The 27340-nt window shown below is 44.0% G+C and overlaps 1 protein-coding gene across 3 annotated transcripts in view; it reads right to left on the bottom strand.

Moving 5' to 3' along the window:
• Positions 1 to 3578: 3578 nt before the first annotated feature.
• ARFGEF2 (ADP ribosylation factor guanine nucleotide exchange factor 2) overlaps positions 3579 to 27340 on the bottom strand; it is a 48574-nt gene continuing 24812 nt past the window's right edge. Inside the window, exons 14-39 of one of the 3 annotated variants that reach the window (XM_056548868.1) lie at positions 22314 to 22509; positions 22113 to 22224; positions 20719 to 20924; positions 20543 to 20627; positions 20292 to 20463; positions 19921 to 20072; positions 19719 to 19847; positions 19386 to 19544; positions 19132 to 19279; positions 18951 to 19050; positions 18778 to 18818; positions 18516 to 18685; positions 17771 to 17922; positions 17524 to 17696; positions 17287 to 17447; positions 16956 to 17086; positions 16554 to 16683; positions 15239 to 15374; positions 9924 to 10062; positions 9795 to 9849; positions 9225 to 9339; positions 7714 to 7853; positions 7418 to 7586; positions 6709 to 6847; positions 6468 to 6585; positions 3579 to 5263 (exon numbers count right to left, since the gene is read on the bottom strand). In XM_056548868.1, coding sequence (XP_056404843.1) covers positions 5096 to 5263; positions 6468 to 6585; positions 6709 to 6847; positions 7418 to 7586; positions 7714 to 7853; positions 9225 to 9339; positions 9795 to 9849; positions 9924 to 10062; positions 15239 to 15374; positions 16554 to 16683; positions 16956 to 17086; positions 17287 to 17447; positions 17524 to 17696; positions 17771 to 17922; positions 18516 to 18685; positions 18778 to 18818; positions 18951 to 19050; positions 19132 to 19279; positions 19386 to 19544; positions 19719 to 19847; positions 19921 to 20072; positions 20292 to 20463; positions 20543 to 20627; positions 20719 to 20924; positions 22113 to 22224; positions 22314 to 22509 — 3596 coding nt within the window. In that variant the 3' untranslated portion in view covers positions 3579 to 5095. Of the gene's footprint in view, positions 5264 to 5319; positions 6035 to 6467; positions 6586 to 6708; positions 6848 to 7417; positions 7587 to 7713; positions 7854 to 9224; positions 9340 to 9794; positions 9850 to 9923; positions 10063 to 15238; positions 15375 to 16553; positions 16684 to 16955; positions 17087 to 17286; positions 17448 to 17523; positions 17697 to 17770; positions 17923 to 18515; positions 18686 to 18777; positions 18819 to 18950; positions 19051 to 19131; positions 19280 to 19385; positions 19545 to 19718; positions 19848 to 19920; positions 20073 to 20291; positions 20464 to 20542; positions 20628 to 20718; positions 20925 to 22112; positions 22225 to 22313; positions 22510 to 27340 lie in introns of those variants that run through there. The other 2 variants (XM_056548869.1, XM_056548870.1) reach the window with 2 other exon arrangements.

The raw sequence follows: 27340 nt of genomic DNA, 5'->3' as shown, positions 1-27340 counted from the left end.
TTTTCCAACAGCAATTTTAAGATCTCTCCACAGGTGTTCAAGGGGATTTAGATCTGGACTCATTGCTGGCCACTTCAGAACTCTCCAGCGCTTTGTTGCCATCCATTTCTGGGTGCTTTTTGACGTATGTTTGGGGCCATTGTCCTGCTGGAAGACCCAAGATCTCGGACGCAAACTCAGCTTTCTGACACTGGGCTGTACAGTGCGATCCAAAATCTGTGGGTAATCCTCAGATTTCATGATGCCTTGCACACATTCAAGGCACCCAATTCCAGAGGCAGCAAAACAACCCCAAAACATCATAGAACCTCCACCATATTTTACTGTAGATACTGTGTTATTTTCTTTGTAGGCCTCATTCCGTTTTCAGTAAACAGTAGAATGATGTGCTTTACCAAAAAGCTCTATCTTGGTCTAATCTGTCCACAAGACATTTTCCCAGAAGGATTTTGGCTAACTCAAGTTCATTATGGCAAAATGTAGTCTTGCTTTTTTATGTCTCTGTGTTAGCAGTGGGGTCCTCCTGGGTCTCCTGCCATAGTGTTTAATTTCATTTAAACATCAACGGATAGTTCGCGCTGACACTAATGCTCCCCGAGCCTGCAGGACAGCTTGAATATCTATGGAACTTGTTTGGGGCTGCTTATCCACCATCCAGACTATCCTACGTTGACACCTTTCATCAGTTTTTCTCTTCCGTCCACGCCCAGGGAGATCAGCTACAGTGCCATGGGTTGCAAACTTCTTGATAATGTTGTGCACTGTGGACAAAGGAATATCTAGATCTCTGAAGATGGATTTGTAACCTTGAGATTGTTGATATTTTTCCACAATTTTGGTTCTCAGGTCCTCAGACAGTTCTCTTCTCCTCTTTCTGTTGTCCATGCTTAGTGTAGCACACACAGACACACATTGCAAAGACTAAGTGAACTTCTCTCCTTTTTATCTGCTTCCAGGTGTGATTTTTATATTGCCCACACCTGTTACTTGCCCCAGGTGAGTTTAAAGGAGCATCATATGCTTGAAACAATCTTATTTTTCCACAATTTTGAAAGGGTGGCAATAATTTTGTCCAGCCCATTTTTGGTGTTTGGTGTGACATTATGTCCAATTTTCTTTTCCTCCTTTTTTGGTTTAGTTCCAATACACACAAAGGGAATAAACATGTGTAGAGCAAAACATGTGTTGCTGCAATCCTTTTTTGTGAAAAATACTTAATTTTCTAGAAAAATTTCAGGGGTGCCAACATTTACAGCCATGACTGTATAATGTTAATCTAATATAATGAAAGTCCAAAATTGCTGTTTTGGTCACATCACATTCCAAAAAAAATTAAATGTGACCAAATAATCACATATACGCAAAAGTGGTACCAATAAAAACTACATATCACGTTGCAAAAAAATTAGCTCTTATACAGCCTGGTATAAATAGGGAATTTTAAATATACTTATTTTGTGAAAATTAGTTTTTCTTTTTAAAAGCAGTACAATAACAGAAAAGTATCAAAACATAGGTATCATTTTAATCGTATTATCCGACAGAATAAAGAAAACGTCATTTTTAGTGTAAAGTGTACAGCGTGAAAACAAAACGTCCAAAATTTGCAAAATTTCAGTTTTCTTTTCAATTTCCTCACTCAAATAATATTTTTTTAGGCTCGCCATACATGTTATGGTAAAATGAGTGATATCATTACAAAGTACAATTGGTCAAGAAAAAAAAAGCCCTCATATGGGTCTGTGGATGTTTCAGATTTCAATGTCAACTACATGACTAAACACAGCTTTAAATTCTGCGCATCAAATATTCCCAGGATAATGTATGTGTGAATAGACCCTAAAGGGTTACAATTTTGTTAAAAGAGAACTCCTGAGTATAAAAATTGTCGCCCATACTGCCGGCAGTAAAAAAATAAAGATGTACATACCTTCCTCCGCTCCCCTGGGGCCTCCGGTAACCGGCTTCGGTCTCCGCCGCGATCCTCTTCCTGGTTGCTGGTGGTCGGATAATCATACTGCGCTCAGTCAATCACCAGCCGCAGCGAAGTCCGACTCTGCCGGCGATAGGCTGAGCGGCAGTGTGAGAACGCTTCAGGACACAAAATTCTTCACTACACCGGCACCTGCTGCCGGGGCCGAAAACGTCACACTGACGCTCAGCCTATCGCCGGCCGAGCCGGGACTTCACTGCGGCCGGTGATTGGCTGAGCGCAGTATGACTCGCCGACCACCGGCAACCAGGAAGAGGATCACGGCGGAGACCGGAGCCGGTTACCGGAGGCCCCGGGGGAGCGGAGGAAGATAGGTACTAGGGATCGACCGATTATCGGTATGGCCGATAATCACGATTTTGGGCATTATCGGTATCGGCAATTACCTTGCCGATAAGCCGATAATGCCCCGCACCGCCCCCACCGTGACTGCTACCCGACCCGCCGCACCGCACCCCCCCATCGTGATGCTGGGCGGTATACTGGTATGGATTTTTGCCCATACCGCTATACCAGTCGGGCCCCTCCCCCACCCTCCGAGTCAATAAAAAAATTAAACTTACCCGTAATGGGGGTGGTCCAGGGCATCCATCGCTCCTGTAGTGTCCGGGGGCGTTTCGGGTGAACCGGTCCGGGCTGTCCTTCTCCAGCGATCATCTTCTCCACTCCGGGCAGGCTCCGGCCTAGTACACTGCATAGACGCCGCTACGTCGCTGCGCACGGGCGTCACTGCGCAGCGGCGTCTATGCAGCGTACTAGGCCGGAGCCTGCCCGGAGTGGAGAAGATGACCACCGGAGAAGGACAGCCCAGACCGGTTCACCCTTCACCCGGAACGCCCCCGGACACTACAGGAACGATGGATGGATGCCCCGGACCACCCTGACAGGTAGGGAGAGAGAAGCGGGTGGTGGCGGCGGCCTATGGCCCCGCAAAAGCCACTGCAGTGCATTGATTTAAAGCGCCCGCTTTAAATCAATGATCTGCAGTGGTGTCGCGGGGGGTTAAATAGCCGATAACTTATACCGGAATATCGGTATAAGTTATCGGCTACAGCCCCTAACCTACGCCGATTATCGGCCCTAAAAAAACGATATCGGTCGATCCCTAATAGGTACATCTTTATTTTTTTTTTACTGCCGGCAGTATGGGCGACAATTTTTATACTCTGGAGTTCTCCTTTAAATTAAATTCAAAGAATGTGAAGTAGTATGATCTGGAAATTTAGCATTTCTTCTGTTCTTTCCATTGTTCAGTGTAGCAGCCTCTGTAACATAGACATGAACTATGCAGATTCTCATCTGTAAATCTGTGTACGTAGGTCTTTCATCAGCATTTCACCATGTTCTAGATGTAAAATATGGACCTAGATTACAATTTTCCTTTCAAACTTCATTGGGTAACGTACAGAATGAGGTGTGATCCAGCTGCATAGCAAAGTGTGAACAGCGCCATAGAGTAACAGTGAGGCAAAGACAGAATTAATAGAAGTAATAGGTGGGACAGACAGGTGTGAATGAGCTCCACAGGACTGCGATGGGGAAATATTTCTGGGACCCCTCCCTCAAATATTAAGTCACCAGCAGGCACCATTAAAGCTTTATTGACACCTGATTATGGCAAAGTAGATAATAACCTTATGGTACAGTCTATTTTACATAGAAAACTTTACAGAGGATTTCATAGGTCTCTATTGAAAATGTTTACATCCAGCAGAGTCATTAAAATCAGGAGTTTGAGAAGGAATAACTTAGACAGCGGACATATTATACAGAGAACATTCCTGGGGAAGGGAGGGTGTGTGTAAATACATAAATATATATATATATATATATATATATATATATATATATATCTGTATGCAGTTAGATCCTCTGACACACTGTCCTCTCGAGTTAGATCACATCCTACACAATATTATAACACTGGCTAAGAGGTATAGTGAATGACCCCCTCAATGATCAATAATACTGCACCATCAAGTAGGAGACTGAGGAGCCAAGCTTCATGTGCTATATAGCAGCCTAGGAAAATACAGGGGGGGGGGAAGCCCTATAAAAAGAAAAAAATAATAATAAATCGATCACATACCAACTTGTCCTGAACATGCAGATTTCCTAAGATCTACAGCCCTGTTAACAAGTGCCTTAATACAGCTCAACCAGGATGCAGGAAGGGCCGCACCACCGATCAGTGGATTGTTTGTGAGGCCCGTTCCTTCCCGAATTTATCAGCCACACATCCGCTATTATGTGCGGCTGATAAACTAGGATTTGCTAGAACACTAAAACAAATGTTTGCTCGTTCAGCAGCTGGTCGCTGACTCTGTTACACAGGGCAATCCTGGTCTGTTTGGGAAATAATCACCCTATGTAAAAGATTCCTAAGGCTGTGTGTCCTAGAAGCAAATTACAGTGTATAGATATCCCACAGTTTAGCCCCTCACGTTCTAATCCCAGATCAGAGATCTGACATTTGTTGATTAAAGCCAGTGAAAAAAAAAAATCTTTACATGGATGAATGGGGCAAAAAAAAGGGGAGAAAATAAAAACAAGGCTCCTAAAGAATAAGGAACATTAGAGACAGAAGCCAGATAGTGACCCTGGCAGAGCCCCTGACATATCCAGTGTAATGATTCAGCAGGTGTGGATGGGTGGCTCCATCATGAATGCCCAACATGTTTGTAGTAGAGTATTCCAAGGCTGTGGCAGACAGGTGTTGGTATCAGCCTTAACAGGGTCACAAGAAATACAAGATGAATATAAGAAAGTTCTATTCAATGATATTTTATCCAGCATCAACAAAGCCCCTCTAGATGTAACTATGTGCAGGAGATTTTTGGGAGCCATGTGTCAATAAAGCTCAGCGCCGACTCTTGGAGTCAATGGAACACCAACCCAACAGGAAGGAAGAATCAACCCAAACAACCTTAAAATATATTCAAGAGCCTCACACCCAAAAGTAGCAAAAATAAAAATATACAAGACATTTGTCTCATCCTTCTAAAAGTAGCAGGCTCAGAGTGTGCAGAGGATACAGTCAACCCGCACAGAGCTGAAACAGGAAGAGCGGCAGCCAGCAACAGCGCCCCCCTGGACCAACAATTAGGAAGATGTATGTCCTCCGCTCATCTGCTCTTCTGCGATCCAGATCCGGAATACAATCCCGATGCGTAAGAAGAACTTCCTCAGGACAGCACGCAGCTCTGGGATCAGGTCAAACTGCATGACCTCACACAAGTGTGGATAATACCTTGAGGCATGAGCCCGGAACTATAGAGAGAAAGAAACACATCAGAACATGGCCGGCATCATCCAGCACTCTAATAAACACAGCACTACAGACAATAACTTCTTACAGACAGTGCTACAGACACACAGATTCCAATAGTAGTCTTAAATTGTCTAGAAATCTGGACACCATTCACAACGCCCTCTAAAAAAGTGAAACAAACTGGCTAAGCACTGAGCTAAGAGCACTTGGTCCCCTACTATTGGGTTTTGGCACCTGGTCCCCTACTATTCAAATGAAGTTTGCTAAAATTATAGCAATGCTATAAAAGCATAACTGCATATTAGGTTACTTCTCAAGATACAGTGTCCTATATAATATGTACATGAGGAGTACCACTATTTCTATTATATAACCTATAAATGGCATTCCTATATAGGTTATATATAATAGAATTGTATAATTTATACATGGCAATGTTCTCTATATGCTCCATCTCTAATCTTCAATTGTTCCTAAGCTAGTGGGTGTAGACTAGCTGCTTTGATGTTTCAATATACACAGAAGAGAGGTCCTGCTCCCCTTTATCTCTGTAACAGACCTGCAGAAGCAACAACAGCATGAAGTACAATAAAGAGCAGTACACACTATGAAGCCAGCACTGGGGTAGATTTAACACTAGAGCTTTCAGCAACTTCTCTGTGCCTGTCTGTCTCACTGCAGCTGCTGCCTCCTCACCCTCCTCTCTTTATTGACTTCTATGGGCAGCTGTAACCTGATTCCACAGTGGGCTGCTCTGTCTGGAGACATATCTGCAATTTCAGAGAGTGAATGATGCATTTAGGAGGAAAGGAGCCTTGTAAGTGGATAAAGACACATACTACTCTAATAAGGTGTATTACAAAGTTTCTTACATTCATTTTTACTAAAGTTTGTTAAATATGTAGTTGCTGTTCAAGTAAAATAGGTTGGGGGTCCATCTCTGTAGAATTAAATATGGCCTTAAGAACATCTGTCAACCAATAAAAACCATGCACATCATGTGACAGGCTGACCAATTGCAGTTAATGATCAGGAACACCAATGCTATATCTCTGCCACCTTCTAACCCGTATCTACAGTTTCACACCAGGTGTGTAACACTACAAAACTCCATTATGGGATGGTTTCTGTAACTTTTCTCTGCTAAAGAAAGTAGAGTATGCATTATCAAAGGAGAAAGCTTATGATAAGAGAACAACATACCTTCTCATCACTAACTTTAAGGGTTTTGGTCAGCAGTAACAGCAGTAGACTGGTCCAAGCCTCTCGATGGCTCTCAGAATTTACATTAATAAAATAGGCCAGAGCCTCATTGCACACACTGTAATAACAGAGAGAAAGACACATGAGTGAAAGATATCCATCCTTAAGAATTCTAGTTGTGGGGTCAACTCTATCAACTCTGGCATGTGATAGGACATTTGGGTTGTCAGAAGTATCTTACTTAAGCAGCCGCTGCTCTATAACCTCCCAGGAGTCTCTGCGACGCTCATCTGTGTACATGCGGAACAGGATACGTAAGCAGCAGGCGAGGCTACTGGTTTCTTGCTTCAGAAGATTAGGCTTGGATTTTCCTTTAAATCCTATTGAACAGAAAACAAAAACTTGTTATAGTAAAGGGCAGAGAACTCTGATACACATACAGAGGCACTTCTGCCACAATATCCCCTTGACTCCAAATCTCATGGAGTGCAAAGAACCAATAGGGAGGAGCTACTGCATATAAGTTTTTATTTTTTTTAAATCCCACAGGGAAATCTATATCATCTGTATTCAACGTCCCAGCATTCCTTGAATTCTGACATGCGAAAACCAAAAAACCCTGGTAGACTCATTGGATATAAACAAGGTTAAGGCTCAGCCCCTTCTGACATGTCCTGGATGAACAAATATCCAGTTCATCACAGATACTAAATCTTATTCCATTTATGGACAGAGAGTAGGGTAAGCATTTCAGTAAGAAGACAGACGGGCACTATCATAGATTGACTGCCAAGGAAGCAAAGTGACAGAAGTGAGAAATTAAATGGCTGCTTATGCCAGGTGTCAGACTGCTTTTTCCTATTTAGGATAGTGCTCAGGAGGGTGTCAGGATTATGAGATCAGGAGCTCTAGTCACACACATCAAGTAAAGAATGAACACTTCACTCTACCTGCCCTCCATAGCGCCGTCCTCTGCTCATTGTTAGAATTAAAGGCTTTTGCAAATGAGTGCGATTCCTGGAGACAGTCCAGCAGCTTGAAGAGATGCGGCGTGGACATGTACTTATACATTCCCTGGTCTTCATATTCAGCATGGAAGTCATGGTCCAGCGTGTCCCTCTGTATAAATAACATAGTATAACTACAGCCTGACAAATAGCACTGCTATATCCACTCAGACTGCTATCACATATAGCCTAACCCCACAGTCCAGAAACCTACATCACATAGTAAGATGGGGTCTGACCTGTGCCGCAGCTAGATGTTCAGCATCCTCTTTCTTGCTGGTAGTTGGAAAAAAGACAATATTATCGATGGTCTGGATGAGTTCAAGCTGCACAACACACTTTATGAGGAGCCCAGCAAACAACTTCTGGTCAGCGAGCCCTGAGCAGAGATACAAAGTGACAGTCAGCCAGGAACTATACAGGAACAGGCGCAGATTCAGCACCACCTACTATCAGTGGCGCAGCTATAGGGGTCGCAACCGCAACCGGGCCCCATATACACTGGGGCTATACTATTATGCTGCAGCAACAGGTCCCGGTGAAATAATGAGGAGACTGAGGGCTTATGTGTTTATATTCATCCTAGCAGTAATAATCACATAGCCATTCCCTTACCCCAATCCACACTTAGGTTGAGACTAGTATGCTGTTAAGCAGGGGTTAGTCATTGTTAGGTACTCACCTCTACCCTACACTCCCTCCATACCAGGAATACTTGTTATCATTGAGCCCAGTTATTGTTTTGTAAAACGTGTACTTTGTACTTTTATGTGAATCTAGTAAAAGTTATATTTTATTTATCTTTGCCTCATTGGTAGAATTTTTCTATATTGTCATTCTGAGTATGCTTCACCAAGTGCAGTAATATCCATTTCTCCATCTTTTGAGGAAGCGACCATCATCTTTGTGCCCCTTTCTGGTCCCAGTCCGGCCCTGTTTATAAGTCACCTAAGTCACTGTGTATTCTCCTGACTGTGTCCCATCTGTGCTGTAGTCACTGATATCTTTGTGCGTCTGAGGCCGAGTAAGGGGGTCGTCAGGGATTGGGAAAGCAGGTCGCAAGGGGGGATGTATGGGTAGGGTGGCCCAGGACAATTTTCCGCATCGGGGCCCTGTGGTTTCTAGCTACGCCCCTGCCTACTATTAAGGTTGACTGTATGCTACTTAAGAGCGAAAGACTAGACTGCACATTGTATGTTATTTTGGAAAAAGAGAGAGGACTGTCAACCCTATGTTAGTCCAGAGGGAAAGGGTGTTATATTCCTCAAATGTGTTCACCAGAATGCATAAACCAATGCCCACAAATCTCAATGAACTGAACCAAAGATGTAAAGAGTTGGCAAAATTTATCCAGAACGATGAGAGGCTGATACAGGAAACAATAACTGATTATGAATCAAAATACTGATTTGTGGGGTTAACATTTTCAATTCTCGCTTCATTTTTGTTACATAATGGCACGGTGGAATCTGTTGTTCATCTTAAAGCATATTTACCTAATTTTAAGAGTTTTTAAGGACCAAATGGTTTTTTGTTATATCCTGATAAATAAAATCATAGACTATGCAATGCATGTTACTGTGGCTGAATAGAGACAATGCACTGTATATTTCTCCAGTGAGAGAGAGTATGGATTATGCACTGTATGTTACTCCAGACGGACTGGGCTGACTGTGCACAGTTTATTAATCCTTAGAAAGAGAATGGACTGTGCATGTTATACTGGGAGGGGAGAACAGAGAAAACTTACTCTCATTGGACTTCCCTCTCCAATTCTCCTCAGTAGTATTAGATAGTTGGCTGTAAGCCCTCTCTGAGGGATTCCTGTCCTGACTGCTCACTGACTGACGATCTATATCCAGATCCTGTGAAGACAAAAGGAAGAGAATAAAAAAAAACAAAAAAAAACAATACCACCTGAGAGATACCACTTAATGGCCCCAAAGAGGTGAATGTAGTTTTCTTTATGTTTTTTTTTCCCCAACAGACATTTCCCCATGGTATTTACTAATATTTCCTTACGTTTTGCATTTTATTACAACTGCTTTGAGCTGTTGGGTTTTTCAGAGACCTAATCCACCACATTTTTTGTGGAAACATTAGTAAATATGTTGGGAGTTTTTGAAAATGCCACGCCCCTTTCCCCCAGCGGTAACGCCCCCTTTTCAGGATTTCAGAGAAAAGTGGAGAATTGGTTGGGTTTGTTGGATTTTTTTTGTTACAAATTCTGGCACACGAAGTATGCAACACAATTTGGGCATAAAACTCGATAAACTGTCAGGATCACTTTAGTAAATAACCACCAATGTGTTAAACTCACATAGCGCTTCTCCACCGCATCGTCTTCAATCCCAGATGGTCGCCAAGTTAATAGTCTAGAGAGAAAAATTAGATGTTATAATTATGTCACACTGTCCAGTACAACATGCAGATGACTGGCGAAACTTACACACTGGGTATAGTGGTCCTGAAGATGTCCAGCATACAGTGACATGTCTGATCCCAAACCTCAGGACTAAATTTCTCTCCATTTAGAATGACAAGGTTCTCTAGACAATTGGTGCCAGACCTTGCCAGCTGCTCATTATCTGAAAAGAATGGGAGACAGAAAACCAAGGACCTGTGAATATGTGCTCCATGTGAGGAGTCAGCAGAGAGCCCAACCATCTCCCATCATCTTAGGCCTCCTGCCCGCTAGGCTTTAACGTCCGTTTATCGGACGGGGCACAACGGGCAACAACGGGTCCCAACAGATCCCATTTACTATTATGGAGTCCATTGGGCACCGTTGTTTTTTAATGGGAGTAGCGGGAGAAAAAGTCGTTGCATGATGTATTTTCTCTCCCGCTATTCTACCCGTCTCCCGCTATTCTACCCTGTGTATTGCACTGCAGTGTCACAACTGCAGTGTGAATGAAGCCATAACTTGAAACAGTCCCACGCTTTGTACCTGGAACAACTAAGCTCTGGCTAAAGACTGCTCAAATCCTCTCTTGGTGATCACCAAACCCCATGTTCTGTATATGGCAGGCGCCTGTGTTCTTACACCAGTATTATTACATAGGCACCTCATAGTCTGCGATTACCGATCTCTATGTTCTGTATACAGATGGCAGACGCCTGTATTACAACACCAGTATTACATGGCTACCTCTCTGCATGCGATCACCGAACCCCCTCTCCTTCATGTTCTGTATGTAGATGGCAGGCACCAAAAAGTAGATTTTGTGCTTACCGTAAAATCTCTTTCTCAGAGGATCCATTGGGGGACACAAAGACCATGGGTATATGCTGCTCCACTAGGAGGCTAAAACTAGGCAACAAAAGAAAGTCGGCCCCTCCCAGCAGGACATACCTCGCCTACAGACTCTGAGCTATCAGTTCAGACCCAAAAGCAGTAGGAGTGGACCGACAGGGAAAGAAAAAACAGCAAATGTCCAAGGAAACCACAGACAAAAATTACCAGAACCAACCCTCGGACAGGCAACCGAACCAAGGACACCAGAACAAATGGGTGGGTGCTGTTTCCCCCAATGGAGATTTTACGGTAAGCACAAAAATATACTGTTCTCGTTCAACTCCATTGCAGGACACAGAGACTGTGGGACGTACCAAAGCAGTCCCCGGGGTGGGAGAAAACTCAAGCAACTCAGGTGGAAGGCTGGGCCACAGCTGCCTGCAACACCTTGCGACCCAAACCAGCATCAGCAGATGCAAAGGTATGCACTTGGTAAAATTTTGTAAACGTGTGCAAGGACGACCAGGTGGCCGCCTTACAGACTTGCAAGGCCGAAGCCCTGTTGCGGAGAGCCCAGGAGGCCCCGACGGAACGAATGGAATGAGCTGAGACCCGGAAAGGAGGAGTCTTCCCTTTGCAGCGGTAAGCTTCCGAGATGGGAGAACGGATCCAATGCGAAATGGTCGCCTTTGAAGCAGGAAATCCTTTACGACGACCCTCCATAAGCACAGAGTCACACTGGCAAAAGGATGAAGTGACCAAAAGGTAAATCTGAACGGCCCGTACCACATCAAGACTATGAAGCAACCGTTCTCTGGGATGGGACGGAGCTGGACAAAAAGGACGGAACGACGAAATCCTCATTTAGGTGAAAGGCGGAGACCACCTTAGGCAAAAAGGACGAGACTGGACGGAAAACAACGTAGTCCTGGTGTAAAACCAGGTAGGGGGTACGGCAGTATAGAGCCGCCAACTCCGAAACTCTCCTAATGGAAGTGACCGCAATGAGGAAGGCCACCTTCCAGGAAAGGATACGAAGAGAAACATCCCAGAGTGGTTCGAAGGGAATACCCTGCAAGGCACTGAGAACCAGGGGATCTGTATGGTGGAGCCACATGAGCAAAACCCTGCAGAAAAGTGCGGATGTGAGGGTCGGACGCAAGGGGACTCTGTAAGAGAATGGAGAGAGAAGACATCTGACCCTCAAGGGAACTGAGAGCCAAGCATTGTTCCAGCCCAGACTGTAAAAAGGAAAGAAGGCGTGGAAGGGAGAACAAAACTGGGGAGAATGAGTGAGCTTCACACCACCAAAAGTAGGACCGCCAAGTACAGTGATAAATATTTGTAGGAAGGCTTGCGCGCCTTCATTATTGTGTGGATCACCTGGGGAGAAAACTCCCTGGCCCTCAGAACCGCAGTCTCAACCGCCACACCGTCAAATATAGCGACAGTAAATTGGGATGGCAAAGGGGACCCTGACAGAGCTGGTCGGGATGATCTGGGAGGCACAGTGATACGTTGTCCACTAGGTGAACAACATCGGCGTACCATGCTCGCCTGGGCCAGTTCTGAGCCACTTTGAGCTTCCTCAGGACCCGGGGCAAGAATAGGAAAAGGAGGGAAGAGAAAGGGAAGGACGAAGTGCGACCAGGGGATTACTAGGGCGTCTATGGCTAGGCCAGAGGATCTCGGGACTTTGCAACGAAGTGAGGAACTTTCTGGTTGTGGCTGGACACAAAGAGGTCTACGTAAGGAGTGCCCCAGAGGTTGCAGGTCTCCTCAAACACCTCTGGATAAAGAGAGACCACTCGCCGGGGTCGGCCGAGGAGCGACTGAGAAAGTCCGCCTCCCAATTTTCTACCCTCGGAATGTGAATCGCCAAGATGGAGGTAACCCTGATTTCTGCCCAGAGAAGGATCCTGGAGACCTCGGTCATCACTGCGGGACTGCAAGTGCCAACCTGGTGATTGACATGTGCCACAGCCGTGGAGTTGTCCGACTGGACACGAACAGGACTGTCCCGGAGAAGGCGCTTCCAATGGAGGAGGCAAAGATAAATTGCCAGAAATTCCAGGATATTGATGGGGAGGAGGGCTTCCTGAGAGGACCATCTGCCCTGGACCGTCCAATCTCTGAAGACTACCCCCCCAACCGCTGAGACTGGCATCCGTCGTGATGACCTGCCAGTGGAGGGGCAGAAAAGATCGCCCCTGTCAAAGGAGACCAAAGCCACCACAGGAGGGACTGGCAAGTCCTGGGGGAAGAATAATCCTGCTATCGAGGTATAGTGGAGACTTGTCCCACCAGGACAGAAGAGAAATCTAAAGAGGTCAACAATGAAACTGGACGAAAGGAACAGCTTCCATGGCCGTCACCATCTGATCCAGGGCTTCAATGCACAACAGAATGGAAACTGGACGACGGAGAAGACGAACTCCTGATGACAGAGCGCGGCGCTTGTCCGGCAGAAGCCGAATCCGGGCGATTGCTGTGTCGAACTGGAGTCCCAAAAAGATCAGAGAGACTGGGTAGGAATCAGATTGGACTTGTCCTTATTGAACACCTAGCTGAAACGGGACAAGGTCTGAAGAGTGGGACGGAGACTCTTGATTCTGGGCCCTGGTTGGAGCCTTGACAAGGAGGTCGTCAAGGTAGGAGATCAAGGACACACCCCAGGCTCGCAGAATGGCGATCACTGCCGCCAGGACCTTGGTGAAGACCCTTGGGGCTCTGGCCAGGCCAAAAGGAAGGGCCACAAACTGAAAATGGCCCTCCGGAACTGCGAAGCGGATATAGCGCTGATGCGCCGGAAAAATGGGGATGTGAAGGTAAGAGTCTCTGATATCCACCAAGGAAAGAAAATCCCCTTAATCCATGGATGCCACCACAGAACGGAGAGGCTCCAAATGGAAATGACGCAGGAATAGGTGAAGATTGAGGAGCTACATATCCAGGATCAGGCAGACGGAACCCCCTTTCTTGAAGATGACGAACAGATTGGAATAGAACCCCGAAAAACGCTTCTTGGGAGGAACTGGGACGATCACTCCCTGAGCAAGAAGGGTCCGAAGCACGATCCGAAAAGCTACCGCCAAGGAAGGAGAGCGCGGATGGCGGGATCAAAAAAAGCTATCCGTAATCAGTACGGCGAGACTTCTTCTGCGGCAATAAGGCGCTCTTACCTCCAGTAGCCTCGGAGATAATCTCATCCAGGCGTTTCCCCGAAGAATCAGGTCCCAGAGAAAGGAAGCTCAGTGAGAGATTTCTTTGAAGCGGCGTTGGAGAGTTGAAGTGCAAGATCCGCCAAATCTTCCGTAGGTGCCCAGGACAAAATGCCCTGGCGGAGCTGGGAAACCCAGACAGAAAGGGCTTTGGACACCCAAGCAGAAGCGAAGTCAAAGATGAACCCGCCGCTTCAAAGGCGAATTTAGCCAGATTTTCAATCCTCTTGTCCGCCGGGTCCTTAAAGGATGCTACATCCACCAAAAGTAGAGTAGTTGTTTTCGACAAATGGGAAACCGGAGGATGTCCATTTCGCAATCAGGTCCTGAGAATAGGGAAACTGCGCCTGCGCCGAAATGCTGGCTGGCGGGGAGTGGGTGGAGCTAAGTGCCGCGATTAGACCGCAGCTGCGGCCTCAATTAAGGACCCCGACACTCCGGTCGCCTCACACGTGGAGGCAGCCGAAGCGAAAGAAAAATGACAGCCGTGCGCACATAGCGCAGCCGCCTGAAAACTGTAAGGCTTTAAAAATGCCCCAGTGAATAAACACAGTAACAATGCCCTCTGCACCACTGCTTCTGTCCCCTGGCTTCAGAATGGCCAAGCAGGAACTGTACCTAGAATGAATAAAAAGGAGTGGGCCCAAAACAGGGGAACTACAGGTTGATAATCCTGAATAAAAGATAGATTCCTAGGAAAAAAGAGAGGGGGAGGGAGAAGGAAAAGAGAAGGAAATACTCACCTTGTCCAGGGAAAGCTTACATACTGAAGTCTTCAGTTAGCTATTATACACCTGCATCGTGCCGGGCTGAGACAGCGAGAGGAGCAGGGTAGGTAGGACCCAAAGGTGCAACCCCAGGCGCTGACCGGTGGCGGGAAGGGTTTGACAGTGCATAACTTGATCACTGTGCCCCTTCTTCGCAAATGGCGGAACAGTGAGTGCTATGCTCCAGAGACCCCACCTAAAAAGAGAGAAATGAAGGGAGAAAAAAAAATCTATATACACGTCCCTAAACTAAAAAATAAGAAAATAAGAGACCAGGTCTGGAGAACTTCAGAGGTGTGTCGGCCTCCTACGGACACTAAGCTAAAACTGATAGCTAGGAGTCTGTAGGCGGGGTATATCCTGCTGGGAGGGGCCGACTTTCTTTTGTTGCCTAGAGTCAGCCTCCTAGTGGCAGAAGCATATACCCAAGGTCTGTGTCACTCAATGAAGCCGAACGAGCAATTTTCATTACACCTGCACAAAACCTTCCTCTATATATAAATGACATATACTAGACATCAGAGGACGCAGCTCGCACCTTGTTTCACACACCAGTGTAGCTGGGTAAAGATATCCGAGAGCAGAACACTGTTCAAGGCCTCATAGAATTGGGTAAAGACATCACAAATAGCGTAGAGAGCATGGTTACACGTTGTGGTCATCCACTCCGATTTCTACCAAGAAAAAAAGAATTAGGTTCACCACAAAGACTCACACTATAGCTGCAGATTCACCACAACAGGACCAAAGGGATATTCACAGTCCTGCAGCCTTAAATCCTCAATGTACATCATTATCAGAAATACCAAACTGCACATCTATATGAGGACACAGACAATTTTAATTTTTTCCTTCTCTGCTTTTAAGAGCCATAACACTTAATTTTTTTATCCACAGACCCATATCAGGACTTTCGCTTCTTTGAGGTTTTTCTGTGCGACCAATTGTACTTTGTAATGACACCTTTGATTTTAGCATTAACAGAAAGGTGCAACCAAAAATAATAGTATTTGTGGTGGGAAACTGAAAAAAAAAAAAAAAAACCTGCAATTTTGCAACATGGAGGGGTGGGGGTGGGTTGTGGTTTGTTTTTACATAATGCACTTTATGGTAAAGCTGACATATTCTCTTTATTCCGTGTGTTAATATTATTAAAATCATATACATGGTTACATGCTTTTGTATTGAACTACTTTTAAAACAACACAAGCTTTTTTAACAAAATAAGTTTAAGTTTAAAATTGCTCTATTCTGACCCCCTGTAAATTTCTTAGGAATCCCGCTCTCACACCACGGGTGGTTCAATAAGTCTCTTAAAGCCCCCTAATACTTTAGATTTCGTAATCCGTATTGATCATGGTATCTGAGAGGTTAATAGTGGACATCAACATAATTCCTGATGTCTGCCATTAGCGGCGAGTCACTGGCTCCTGCGCTCGCTTCAGTATCTGGTAGAGATTCAGTACATACGGTGCACCAAATACCAGGCAGCCAGGGCGTATAAGTACTTCCTGCATCCTTTTTGAGTTTATACACACATACATGAAGTGCTAGTATGATGTCTGAATGACAATGTCTGTGCACCATTGTAAAAAAAATGTGATGTCTTCAGGCTCCAGTACTGTACACCCTATAGTGTAGATGTTACCATGGGCTTTAGGGCCATAACACCTGTCTTAAGGAAGAACCAGAAACCGGGACTAGTTTTGCCATACTTTGGATGATCAGGATTTCACTGTCCTATTGAGCTGCTTCTGGTAATATAGGGGGCACATGCCATGCTCCTAAGTACAGGAGGCCCAGTAATATTAAAACTACAGTGGATGAACAGATCTGGTTTGTCGTCTTCTCACCTCTGTTTGCTGCTCTGGAAGTTTCATATTGTCAAATATTCGGAAAACAATGCGGAACAGGTCATGCCACCAGTGGTTTTCGAAGGTGTGCCCATAACTTTTCATAATCTCAAACATGACGGTGAGGCCTCTGCAAAAGGAGCAAGAATGAAGTTAACAAAAGTAAAAACATACGAAAGAACATTACAGCTTAAAACCATGTAAAGAAAAAAGGATAATTTCTACAAGATCTCCTACAATATTACTTTCTTATAGCTGAACTTCTCAGAAAATGTTATCAAAACTGTATTTGTTCCCAATATCTAGAGTAAGCTGAGACATTAGAAGATTTCGGCAGGGGTGCTTACACTGAAGAGAGTTATTTCTCTAAAATGCAGACACCAAGAGGCCGTCATATAGTACCTTGTTCGTACATCCAGTTTACACCTATTGATGATGCAGGAAAGCTCAAACAAAATAGGAAACCAGCCACGGACCCAGACCCTGTCCCCGGGGGCCACATTCATGTCATCGCTAGTATACTCCCTCAGTGCCTGTAAAAGATAAATATCCCATAAACATTAACTGGATAAGTTTATGAATTATCTCTCTGGAAAAGGATAATATATCAGCATCTACAGACCACAAATACATAATATTAAGTCAGTGATGTATTCAGTGGTGGGACCCTCGTGCAGAGGACCCTCAACAGAGCATGGTGCAAAAACAGAGATCAGTGCCAAACACCACCCACCTGAGGCTTGTCGGAGACATACTTCGCACAGTAACGGATAAGTCTAATGGCCTCCATGCTGGTGTCTGGGAAAGCAGAGTTACAAGCAAACTCTGACAGACACTTCACTGCATCCTGGAAAGAGTCAATGGCTGCTGGGAAGTGTTGCTGAAAAACATTGGCTGAGAAGAAAGACAGACTTATTACAAGCCCACAGCCATCAGGCAGATACGTACCAAAACAAGACTCTTGACTTACTGACAATGTGGTTCACAGTCTGGAATGTTAGCTCCACAAGGTTTCCATTGGTGTCCGAAGCCGCCTGATAAAATACTGCAAATATGTTCTTCCAGCCAGAACGGATGTTCCCAGCCTGCATGTTCACCATCTGTGCCAGGCAGCGGATCACCATGTCCCGAATAGTGGGGGACCTAGAGACCGAAAAGAGATTAGACTTACAGCCCAGAGCACAACCAAAGGATGCAATGACACCTGAAACAGTCACCTGTTTTTCTTCATAATGTGCTCAAAAGGCCGCAAGAAATCCTTCTGAAAGCGAAAATTAGCCAACTCATCTTTTTCCAGAAACTTCATGGATAACTGCCTAAGAGAATCCACAGCAAATATGGCAACATCTTCATTAGGATTGCAGCCAACCTGTCAGAGAGAAACAAACCATGGATCATTCACTGGGACTTAGAAATATAGCATCACAAGCTCCAAATATAAAATGATTAGGATCCAGGCAGCACATCATGTTCTTCAATCCTCTGCATGTACAAAATATGGCTACTAGCATCACCAGGCATGAGGTGACCTCATCACTAAGCAGTCCATGAACCACATACAGGGGACCTGGGTGGAGTAGTCACATGATATCTAAGGAGATCACACACATATGTAGCTTTTATGACACCCCACAAATGACAACATTGGATAGTGATGACGTGGCTATTGCAAGCCTTAAAGGGGTACTCCACTGCCCCAGCATTCAGAATGTATTGGCCACGCCCACTCCCATAGACTTGCATTGAGGGGCATGACATGACATCACAAGGGGTGTGGTCAATACGTCACGACCCCTGCAGCCCACATCCAGCATTCGGAACAAAATGTTCTGAATGCTGGGGCAGTGGAGTACCCCTTTAAACCCATAACTCCCACTACTTCATCAAACATCCCAAACATATAATCTAATACAGCTCCCCCCTCCTCCACGGTACAGAACACAGAGTAACAACTATAACCACCTTGTTGAAATGGTCGCCAATCACTTGCCATATCCTTGACCACTGAAGTCGAATGCGGTTCATGTTATAGTATGAGATTTCCACTATCTTCTGGAGGCTGAACATGCGAGGCTGGTGGATGGAGGCCAGTTCATCCATAGACACCGCACACAACCAGCGCACAAAGTCAACTGAAAGACAAAGGAGGCAAGAGCAGCGCTGTCACAGCATGCTGATCGAAACCCTCAGCGGAGACTCCTATACTTTGAGTGCTCATACATACCAATGGCATAGCCATCCAGCCGTGTGGAGCCAGTAAAGATCCTGCAAAACCAAGCAAGTCCTATTATTACTACTGAAACAAATGTGTCCAATACTTAAATTAGGAGATAAAAAACTATTCTGAACCCCTGGCACTAATATTGTGGGTGTACAGGAGATCAAATGTATCCTCACCTGTCTACAGCGACCACTACACTCTGTGAGCTTGTCTCTCCAACAGACTCCTGGAAGCTGGCCATTTGTTTCTTATCAACTCCACTGCCGACCAATGTGCCTAGAAAAGAGCAGCTATAAGAATACCATTGTGACAGAAAGCCTCCCTCTCACCCGGGAACCCTCACCAAGGGAAACTCACCAAGTCCAAGGCTCATGAACTCCTCTCCTCCACTGGTGTGGCTTTTAATAATACCTTCCCGTTCTCGGCCACTTGCTGAGATATAGCACGTTTTTACACCTGTACCGATGAGCTGGGCCAGTTCTAGCTGACTGATGCACTTCAGAACCTATAACAGTGCACACAAATCTCTAAGCATGGCTGTACACCATGAGGAGCAGGTTGTGTGCTATGTGGTCATGCAAGGCTTCTTCTATGAGAGGGGCACCACTAACCTCATGCCATGAATTAGCCAGGTAGTTGCCATCAGTATGAGCCACGGTGATGAGAGTTTTGATGGTGTCAATGTTCTTCTGCTTCATTTCTGTGATGCTAGAGCTGGCCGTCAGCAGAGAGAAACGAGCCAGAGCCTGGACATATGCATCTCTTTCCAGCTGCCCGGATAAAGTGAAATCAAGTCAGATGTAAGAAAAGCTGAAGTCCACAATGCCCACTAGCAAACAGGCATGGTGATAACCTGGCTATAACTAAAGGCATAGTGCCAGGCAGAGGCTATAATGGAGAGAACAAAGAACTTAAGAGCAATATAGCCCCTAGAGACAACTGACCTGCATGCCAAAGATACACGATATCCTGATAGCACAGCGGATCCCTTCCAAACAAAGGTTGGTCACTTCATTATCATCACAATCCTGGAGACCAATGCTGTAAGCAGCCAGGAGTGGCGTCCACACAAGCTGCAGAGAATTCCAGACATAAAAAAAGAGAATCCTGACCTGTCCTGCGCACATGAATAAAATCTTTACTTACCTTAAACATGGGCCTGACATGCTCCAGGTGGGTGGCACTGGTAAATGGTGCCTTGGCATGGCACACAGCCTCCATAAGAGCCTTGGCAGTTTTCGCCATCTGCTCCATTTCCATGTTGTACAGCAACCGACGTTCCTTTTCACTAGCAGCACCTGAGAATGAGAACAAGATATCCCCCACATCCCCTGTATGACATCACTGATATAAATATAATGACATCGGGAACAAACATGAGAATCACACACCTTATACTATAGTAACAGCTATACATCTATTACTGATGACAACTAGACTGTATATCATGTTTGAGAGGTTGTCACCGCCCCGCCCCCATTACTGACATATACTCAGCACATATATTCATCACTAACCTTGTTTTGTGGATTTGTTAGCAATGGTATGCTCCTTCGTCTCTTTCATTGCAATCTTCTTATCTTCAATCTCATCAAAAATATTGGAAAGATATTCCTCAGGAAGGTCCTTGCTATCATTGATACCACGGTTCATTTTAATATATTGCTCCTTTGTCATTTTATTCTTCACCTGTTAATAAAAATAAGATTGTCACTTCAGTGGTCACACCAGAGGACATATTCCCTGCATTCCTGTAGGTAATAATCACCTGAGGACTGTGCAGATCTGTAGTCAGCATGATGATGGAATAGGCGAGGACATAGGCTGTGTCAGCGCTGGCAAACAATGTCTGTCTGCGACGAGAGAACACATGGGCTCAGCTAGTACCAGCACCCTGTCACATGACACAACCGAGCAGTATATATATATCCTTGCATATCTTACCCCTGATTACATTCCAGGTATCTGGCTGCAAACTTCTCCATGAGACGGTCAATTTTCTGAGCTTCTCCAGGCAGACGAAAGCCTTCCAAGAAGAGTCGCAGAGCAGACACAAAGTCTGTGTCACAAAAGTCCAGCTGGTCTACATAAGCGTACATCGTTTCTCTGTTAAAGCGGTTGTTTTCTCCCAAAAACTCTCCGATCATCGTCTAAGTCAAAAAGAAGGAAAGCACTAAGCTAAGAAAAGAACCGGCAGGAAATAGTTATAAGTGCTACAGCATCATTACAGATCTTCTCTGCACAAGAAATCTTCTATCCAGCTATGCAGATGTAATATCCAAGGAGAACATTATTGTCCTTGTCAGCAGTGTGGTAGAACCCTGTTACTGGTCCACCATTGATCTTGAGGTTACTACACATTCTAGAAATATTATGGGATGAACATATGGAACTATATGAGGGGAATTTATCAAACAATTTAGATGGCTTTTTTGTCTAAATTTGTCGCAGGAAAAGTTGCAGGCTGATCCCGTGTGACTTTTCATGCGACATTTCATTTAAAATATTACATTTTTATGACCACAAAGTGATCTGACTTAGATCAATTTGTGCAGTGGTCACCCTGCCCTCCTTAGAGACAGCAGCATACGCTCACGGTCTGTGTCCCCCAATGGAGCCGATAGAGAAATCAAAGGGCATTTCAACCCTGCCCTATAGCACTCCATGCGACAATTGTATTGAAGTCTGTGCGACATTTTAATACAATTGTGGCACAGCCTGCCACTGCTCTGCAAAATTTAACCAGGGCATCATCATCCGTGCGCCATTTGATAAATTTGGAGCATGGACGCCACTTTACCGGTAACTTTTTTTGGTCTAAAGTGACCAAAAAGCAAGTTGACATTTGATAAATGCCCCTCAATGTGCCTACAGTGAATGCCTGGGGGAATGGAGAAGTTGTCTCCTACAAATATCAGATTATATTCCTTATAAAGTGTGCAGTACTGCTCCCTTTACTCAGTGTCAGAATCTCAGTGTGACCTCTACACTGCACGAGCTGAAAATAAAAGAAGAATGTCTGAACTGTTTTACTCCTGACGATGAGTGCAGCATAAAGCGACAGACACACTGTTTTCTATGCATAAGTGGCAATCATTAGTGGGTGGGGTCAGCAGCCCCTCATGAATACTGGTGACTCTTCTGCTGTAGTGCCAGGTGTGCACTTTGTCCTTAACAAGGTCTCCAACAATGGTCTATGTATTGGAATAAGCGACAGACCCCCTGGAAACAGCATGTCTGTTGCTATATTTTGCTGCCTTCGGGGAGGGTCCCATATCTAAACTGATAGGCTTCATTTAATAACTTTGTACAATACAATGAACAGATATGCCACTTACAAAGTCCAGGCGCTCCTCCTGGTGCAGGAGCTGTGCAATGTCCTGTGGGGTGGTCCCCAGCATGCCCTGTTCCTGCAGATACTGGATTCCTCTCTTTGGTTTCTTGTTAAATCTATAAAAAAATTAAAAAAAGAGCTTAGAACTTGCAAAGGGCAAATGGGACTCCCCCCATTGCATCCATGAGCCCGCCCATCTGCTCACAGCTCAATGCCATGCTCGATAATCTCCTTCTGTTGTTTGATCACTTCAAACTGTTCCGGGTCGTCAGGGACGGAGGACGGTGCGCTACTGATGCCAGAGGAGGCAGTGGAGTCCAGAGAGCTTGGGCTGCTTCTGTGCCCCAAGATTTCTGGGGTTTTATTTTCTCCACCTTCAAAATCAGAGGATTTCTCTTGACCTGTAATAGAAGAAATTACATACACAAACATGGATTAAATTGTTGGTACGCTTCTGTTAAAGACAGAAAAACCCACAATTCTTCCCGAAATAATTTGAAACTGACAAAATGAATAAAAATGTTATGAAATTAACACATCAGACTTTGCTTTTGAACTATGATTCAACAGAATCATTTAAAAAAAAATTAAAAAATAAAACTGGCCAGGAAAAAAAAAAAAAAAAAAAAAAAAAAAAAAAAAAAAGGATTGTCCCTGAACTTAAAAGGGTTATCCAGGAATTGAAAAACAGAGGTAATTTATTTCCAAAACCACTCCATGTCTGTCTCCAGGTTGGGTGTGGTTCTGCAGCTTAGTACCATGTAAGTGAATGGAGCCAAGTTGTAATACCACACACAACCTGGAGACAGACAGGGAGCGTTTTAGAAGAAATTCCCTCAGTTTTTCTATTCCTGGATAACCCTTTTAATGTTATTGCACACTCCCACCCCTTAAACCTCTGCAGCAATACTGGCAGCACGCATATGTCTGTTTCCCAAAGACAGCCTCTGGAATTGATGCTTAGCACATGCTTGTTCTGAGTGGAACCTTTCATGTGAAACAGCTGTATTATTTTGCCCACCGTGTTGCAGCTCAGTTTTAGGCTCTTATTAATTTTCTTATAGCCTAGGCCATATTTATGTAGAGCAACAATTTATTTTTTCAGATCCTCATATAGTTCTTTGCAATGAGGTGCCAAGTTGACCTTAAAATGACCAGTATTTGAAAGTGTGAGCGATAACACCAAATTTAACCCCCTAAGAACCGGGTCAATTTAAATTTTCCAACTTTTTTCCTCCACCCCTTCTAATAATAATATCACTTTCAATTTTCTACCTACAGATGTGGGTTTGTATTTTGCGCCACCAATTGTAATTTGTAATGACATCAATCATTTCATAACAAAATCTACTGCAAAACAAAAACAAAATTATTTGTGGAGCAAAATTGAAAAAAAAAACAAAAAAAAAAAAAAACAACCGAAAAAACATTATTATGTAACTTTTGGGGGCTTCCATTTCTAAGCAGTGTACTTTTCAGTAAAAAATCTTTATCCTGTGGTTCCATATGATTACAATGATAACCATATTTATATTTATTTATTTATACTTGCTTAAAATTGGCCTCTTCTGATCCCTATAACTTTTTTATTTTTCCATATACTGTGATGTAGGAGAGCTAATTTTTTGCGATGTGTTCTGTAGTTTTATCGTTTTGATGGGACTTTTTGATCGGTTTTTATAAATTTTTTATGGTATATGAAGTGACCTAAAATTTGGGACTATGGCATTGTTATTATGTGTATGCCATTGACTGTGTAGTATATTTAACTTTATATTTTAATACTTTGGACATTTACACACATGACGATACCACATATTGTTTTTTTTTTTTTTTTACAATATTTTATTTGAAAAAAAAAGGGAAATGGTTTGCAATCTTTGGACTGCAAACACTGAATATTGCTGCTCCATAGAACAGCATCGATCAGTGTCATTGGCATTTCATTGCTCCAGTTTGTCATGGCTTTCTGGAGCATTGCAGTGCTGACCGGATGGCGAGGAGGCAGGTAAGGCCTCAGCTGATCAGGACCTCGCAATTTTGCCACAGGTGCCCGATCAGCTCCACTAAGCTACCGCAGATTGATTTTTCCCATTTTAGATGCCAAAATCAACTTTGATTGCAGCGTCTAAAAGGTTAATGACAGGTATCAGCTGGGGGCTCCCGGTTGCTGATAGCAACCAGAAACCACCAGGTAATGAAGAGCGCTCAGCTCCTGAGAACGCTTCATACAGCAGGAGTCGGCAATTGACGTAAATGTTGACTTGCACCTGAGACCTTGTAACACTGAGTCACATGATAGCGGGGAGGGAATATAGCTTTGCTTAATCTCAACAACATGCACCTACTGCCCTCAGGCACAATATGAAGGGTCATTTACATGTTTGTCATCTTAATTTCTTCTTCACCACAGATATGGCTCTCTCATAACAGCCTTCATATCCATTGACTTCTCTGGCTTTGCAAAGGCAGAAGGAACTTCTGTCACTTCCTGCAGATTAGATCTGTGATGAGACCATCAGTGATTGGGCATACCTGGTAAGACCAGCATATGGAGGGTTAAATTTATATGTTTATTTCCAATAGATTCCCCTTTGGGAATCCAAAAAAACCCTAATTTCCCATATACTACTTGTTGTGATTAAAATTCCCATAAGCTTTATTGGTTTCTACACATGTTATATTAAAATCAAACAGCGCTGTTTGCTCCAAATTATCCTTTTGATTATTGAATTTCCAGAGCAGACTTCTCTGCTAATTTCCTCCTTGCTTGTGAGTGCAGCTATCCTGTATGCCTGCAGGTCATACAGGGTTAATGCTTAGGAGCAGGAGCGCTGCCATGTTTAAAATATCCACTCTGCCCCCCTCAACATGTTTCGCTACGACGTAGCGTTATCAAGAGGTAGCGGGCAACTCAGTGATTGGGAACCTATATCCCCTAACCCATACCCTAGAGCAGTGGAACTCAACTGGCGGATGGCGTCTGCCAGTCATCCAGACCGCCAGCATCCTCAGGTGAAGTCTTGTGTACCGCCACCTATGACTCTCCAGTTGTTGCAGAAATACAGCTCCAATCATGACTTTCTATCTTTGCATGATGAGAGTTGTTGTTTTCATCAGCTGGAGAGACACAGGAAATGATATAAAGGAGAAATATGGTGGAAAACTTTTACCTTCCCCTGTGCCCAGGCTGCAAAAACAAAAACTTTAGCTCACCTTCCTACGTTCCCCCATTGTCTCCCGTGAGTGCACAGTTCATAGGGGGCATAGCGGCACAGTTCATGTGGGGGCATAGTGGCATCATTTATTGTTTTAAGGGACACAGAGGTACAATTATTCAGTTCAAGGCACAGTGTTTGGCAATATTATATATGGGGGCATAGCATATTGCAGTATTATACCAGGGGCACAGTGTGCAGCAGTACAGTGATTCCTCAACATACAATAGTTTCAACAGACAATGGTCTTTTCAGTACCATTGTAACTTGAAACCAGACTCAACATATAATGCTAAGGTCCAGTCCAGATCTGCAAAACGTGTCAATGGCTGGAAGAACTGACCAATCAGAATGGGCATTCACTGGTAAAACACCTGAATTACTGAAGCGTATGCACTGAATTCATTTCTGGTAGCGCCCCCTACAGTACAGGGAGGTATTACATGTTCTGTACTATTTACCTGTGCCACAGTTAGCTGCTCCTTTGAAGTAAGGGCGGCTCCATTTTACTTTTTTAGGACATTGCTTGTACTATACAGGACCCTGAAGAAGCTCCTGTCCTCTACATAGACAGTGATTTACAGCTCCCAGCAGATCTTTATTACTTTTATATATAAGGATTTGCTTTATCTATATTAGTTATCTACTTATTTTTGTTCAATCCTCACTTTTTCCTATTTTTGGATGACATTTTGATGGCTTCAGAACCAATTACCAGGTTTCCATAGAGTTATGGTCTCAACATACAATATTAATTGGTTCCAGGACGACCATTGTAACTTGAGGGACCACTGAATTATATTTAGGAGCACAGTACGTGAAAACACTCAGGTCATACAGGGAACAGCAGATTTACATGTTCCACACTTCAGTCATTCATTTAAACCCTGTGGCTTATTACTATGGAAAATTATGTTCTACAACAAGCAGTGCCTTTCTCTTGCATGGCATTATGGCCGCTAGGTGAACCAGGCCTTAGCGTTCAGCTTGGACCTTCACTAGATGGCAGACATGCATAAGCAGACCCTTATTAAAAACAGTTAAGAACCCCTGCCCTACTGTCTTGGTGTATTCCTATGAGATGCAGCTTCAGCCTGTCTCCTTTTGATAGACCAGTGACATAGAACTTCAGTTCTCTAGCTCACACTATAGAATCTCAGTGTATCCCTATGTGATAAAGTTTCAGCCTGTCTCCTTGGGATTTTTAAGCAGTACACTATAAATGGGGAAGAGGGACACAAAGAGGAACATAAAGTGTATAATTTGGTGGGGATTGGCCTGAGAGCTGATAAGAGGATGCAGCTGAGCTGGGATGAAACATATTAAATTGCAGCAATACTTCTGGTAGGTTAGCATTACAGCCACACACATAAGATAGATGTCAGCTGGATGCTCATTCTGCTGACAGATTTCTTTCCTCATCCTCCCATACACATGAATGCTATGGTCAGCCAAAATTGCACGTTTTCTGTATGGAGAGAGGGTGCGCTAGACGGTTCTTGTGGTGGCCTCTTATCTTCCTAAGAACAAAAGGATCATGCAGATTAAAGGGGTATTCCAGGAAAAAACTTGTTTTATACATATCAACTGGCTCCAGAAAGTTAAACAGATTTGTAAATTACTTCTATTAAAAAATCTTAATCCTTTCAGTACTTATGAGCTTCTGTTCTTTTCTGTCTAAGTTCTCTCTGATGACACGTGTCTTGGGAAACGCCCAGTTAAGAAGATATTTACTATGGGGATTTGCTTCTAAACTGGGTGTTTCCCGAGACACGTGTCATCAGAGATCACTTAGACAAAAAAGAACAACCTCAACTTCAGAAGCTCATAAGTACTGAAAGGATTAAGATTTTTTAATAGAAGTAATTTACAAATCTGTTTAACTTTCTGAAGCCAGTTGATATATATATATAAAAAAAAGTTTTTTTCCTGGATAACCCCTTTAAATAAAAAAATGTCCAATCCTTCTCTCAACTAACATCTGCAGTCAGGGGAGAGTCAATAGGCCTCTAAA

Source organism: Hyla sarda, chromosome 12 (assembly GCF_029499605.1).
Source record: "Hyla sarda isolate aHylSar1 chromosome 12, aHylSar1.hap1, whole genome shotgun sequence".
In the NCBI taxonomy this organism is placed as follows: domain Eukaryota; kingdom Metazoa; phylum Chordata; class Amphibia; order Anura; family Hylidae; genus Hyla; species Hyla sarda.
The sequence above is the reverse complement of the archived record's forward strand: the minus strand, read 5'-3'. Positions and strand labels throughout refer to the sequence as shown.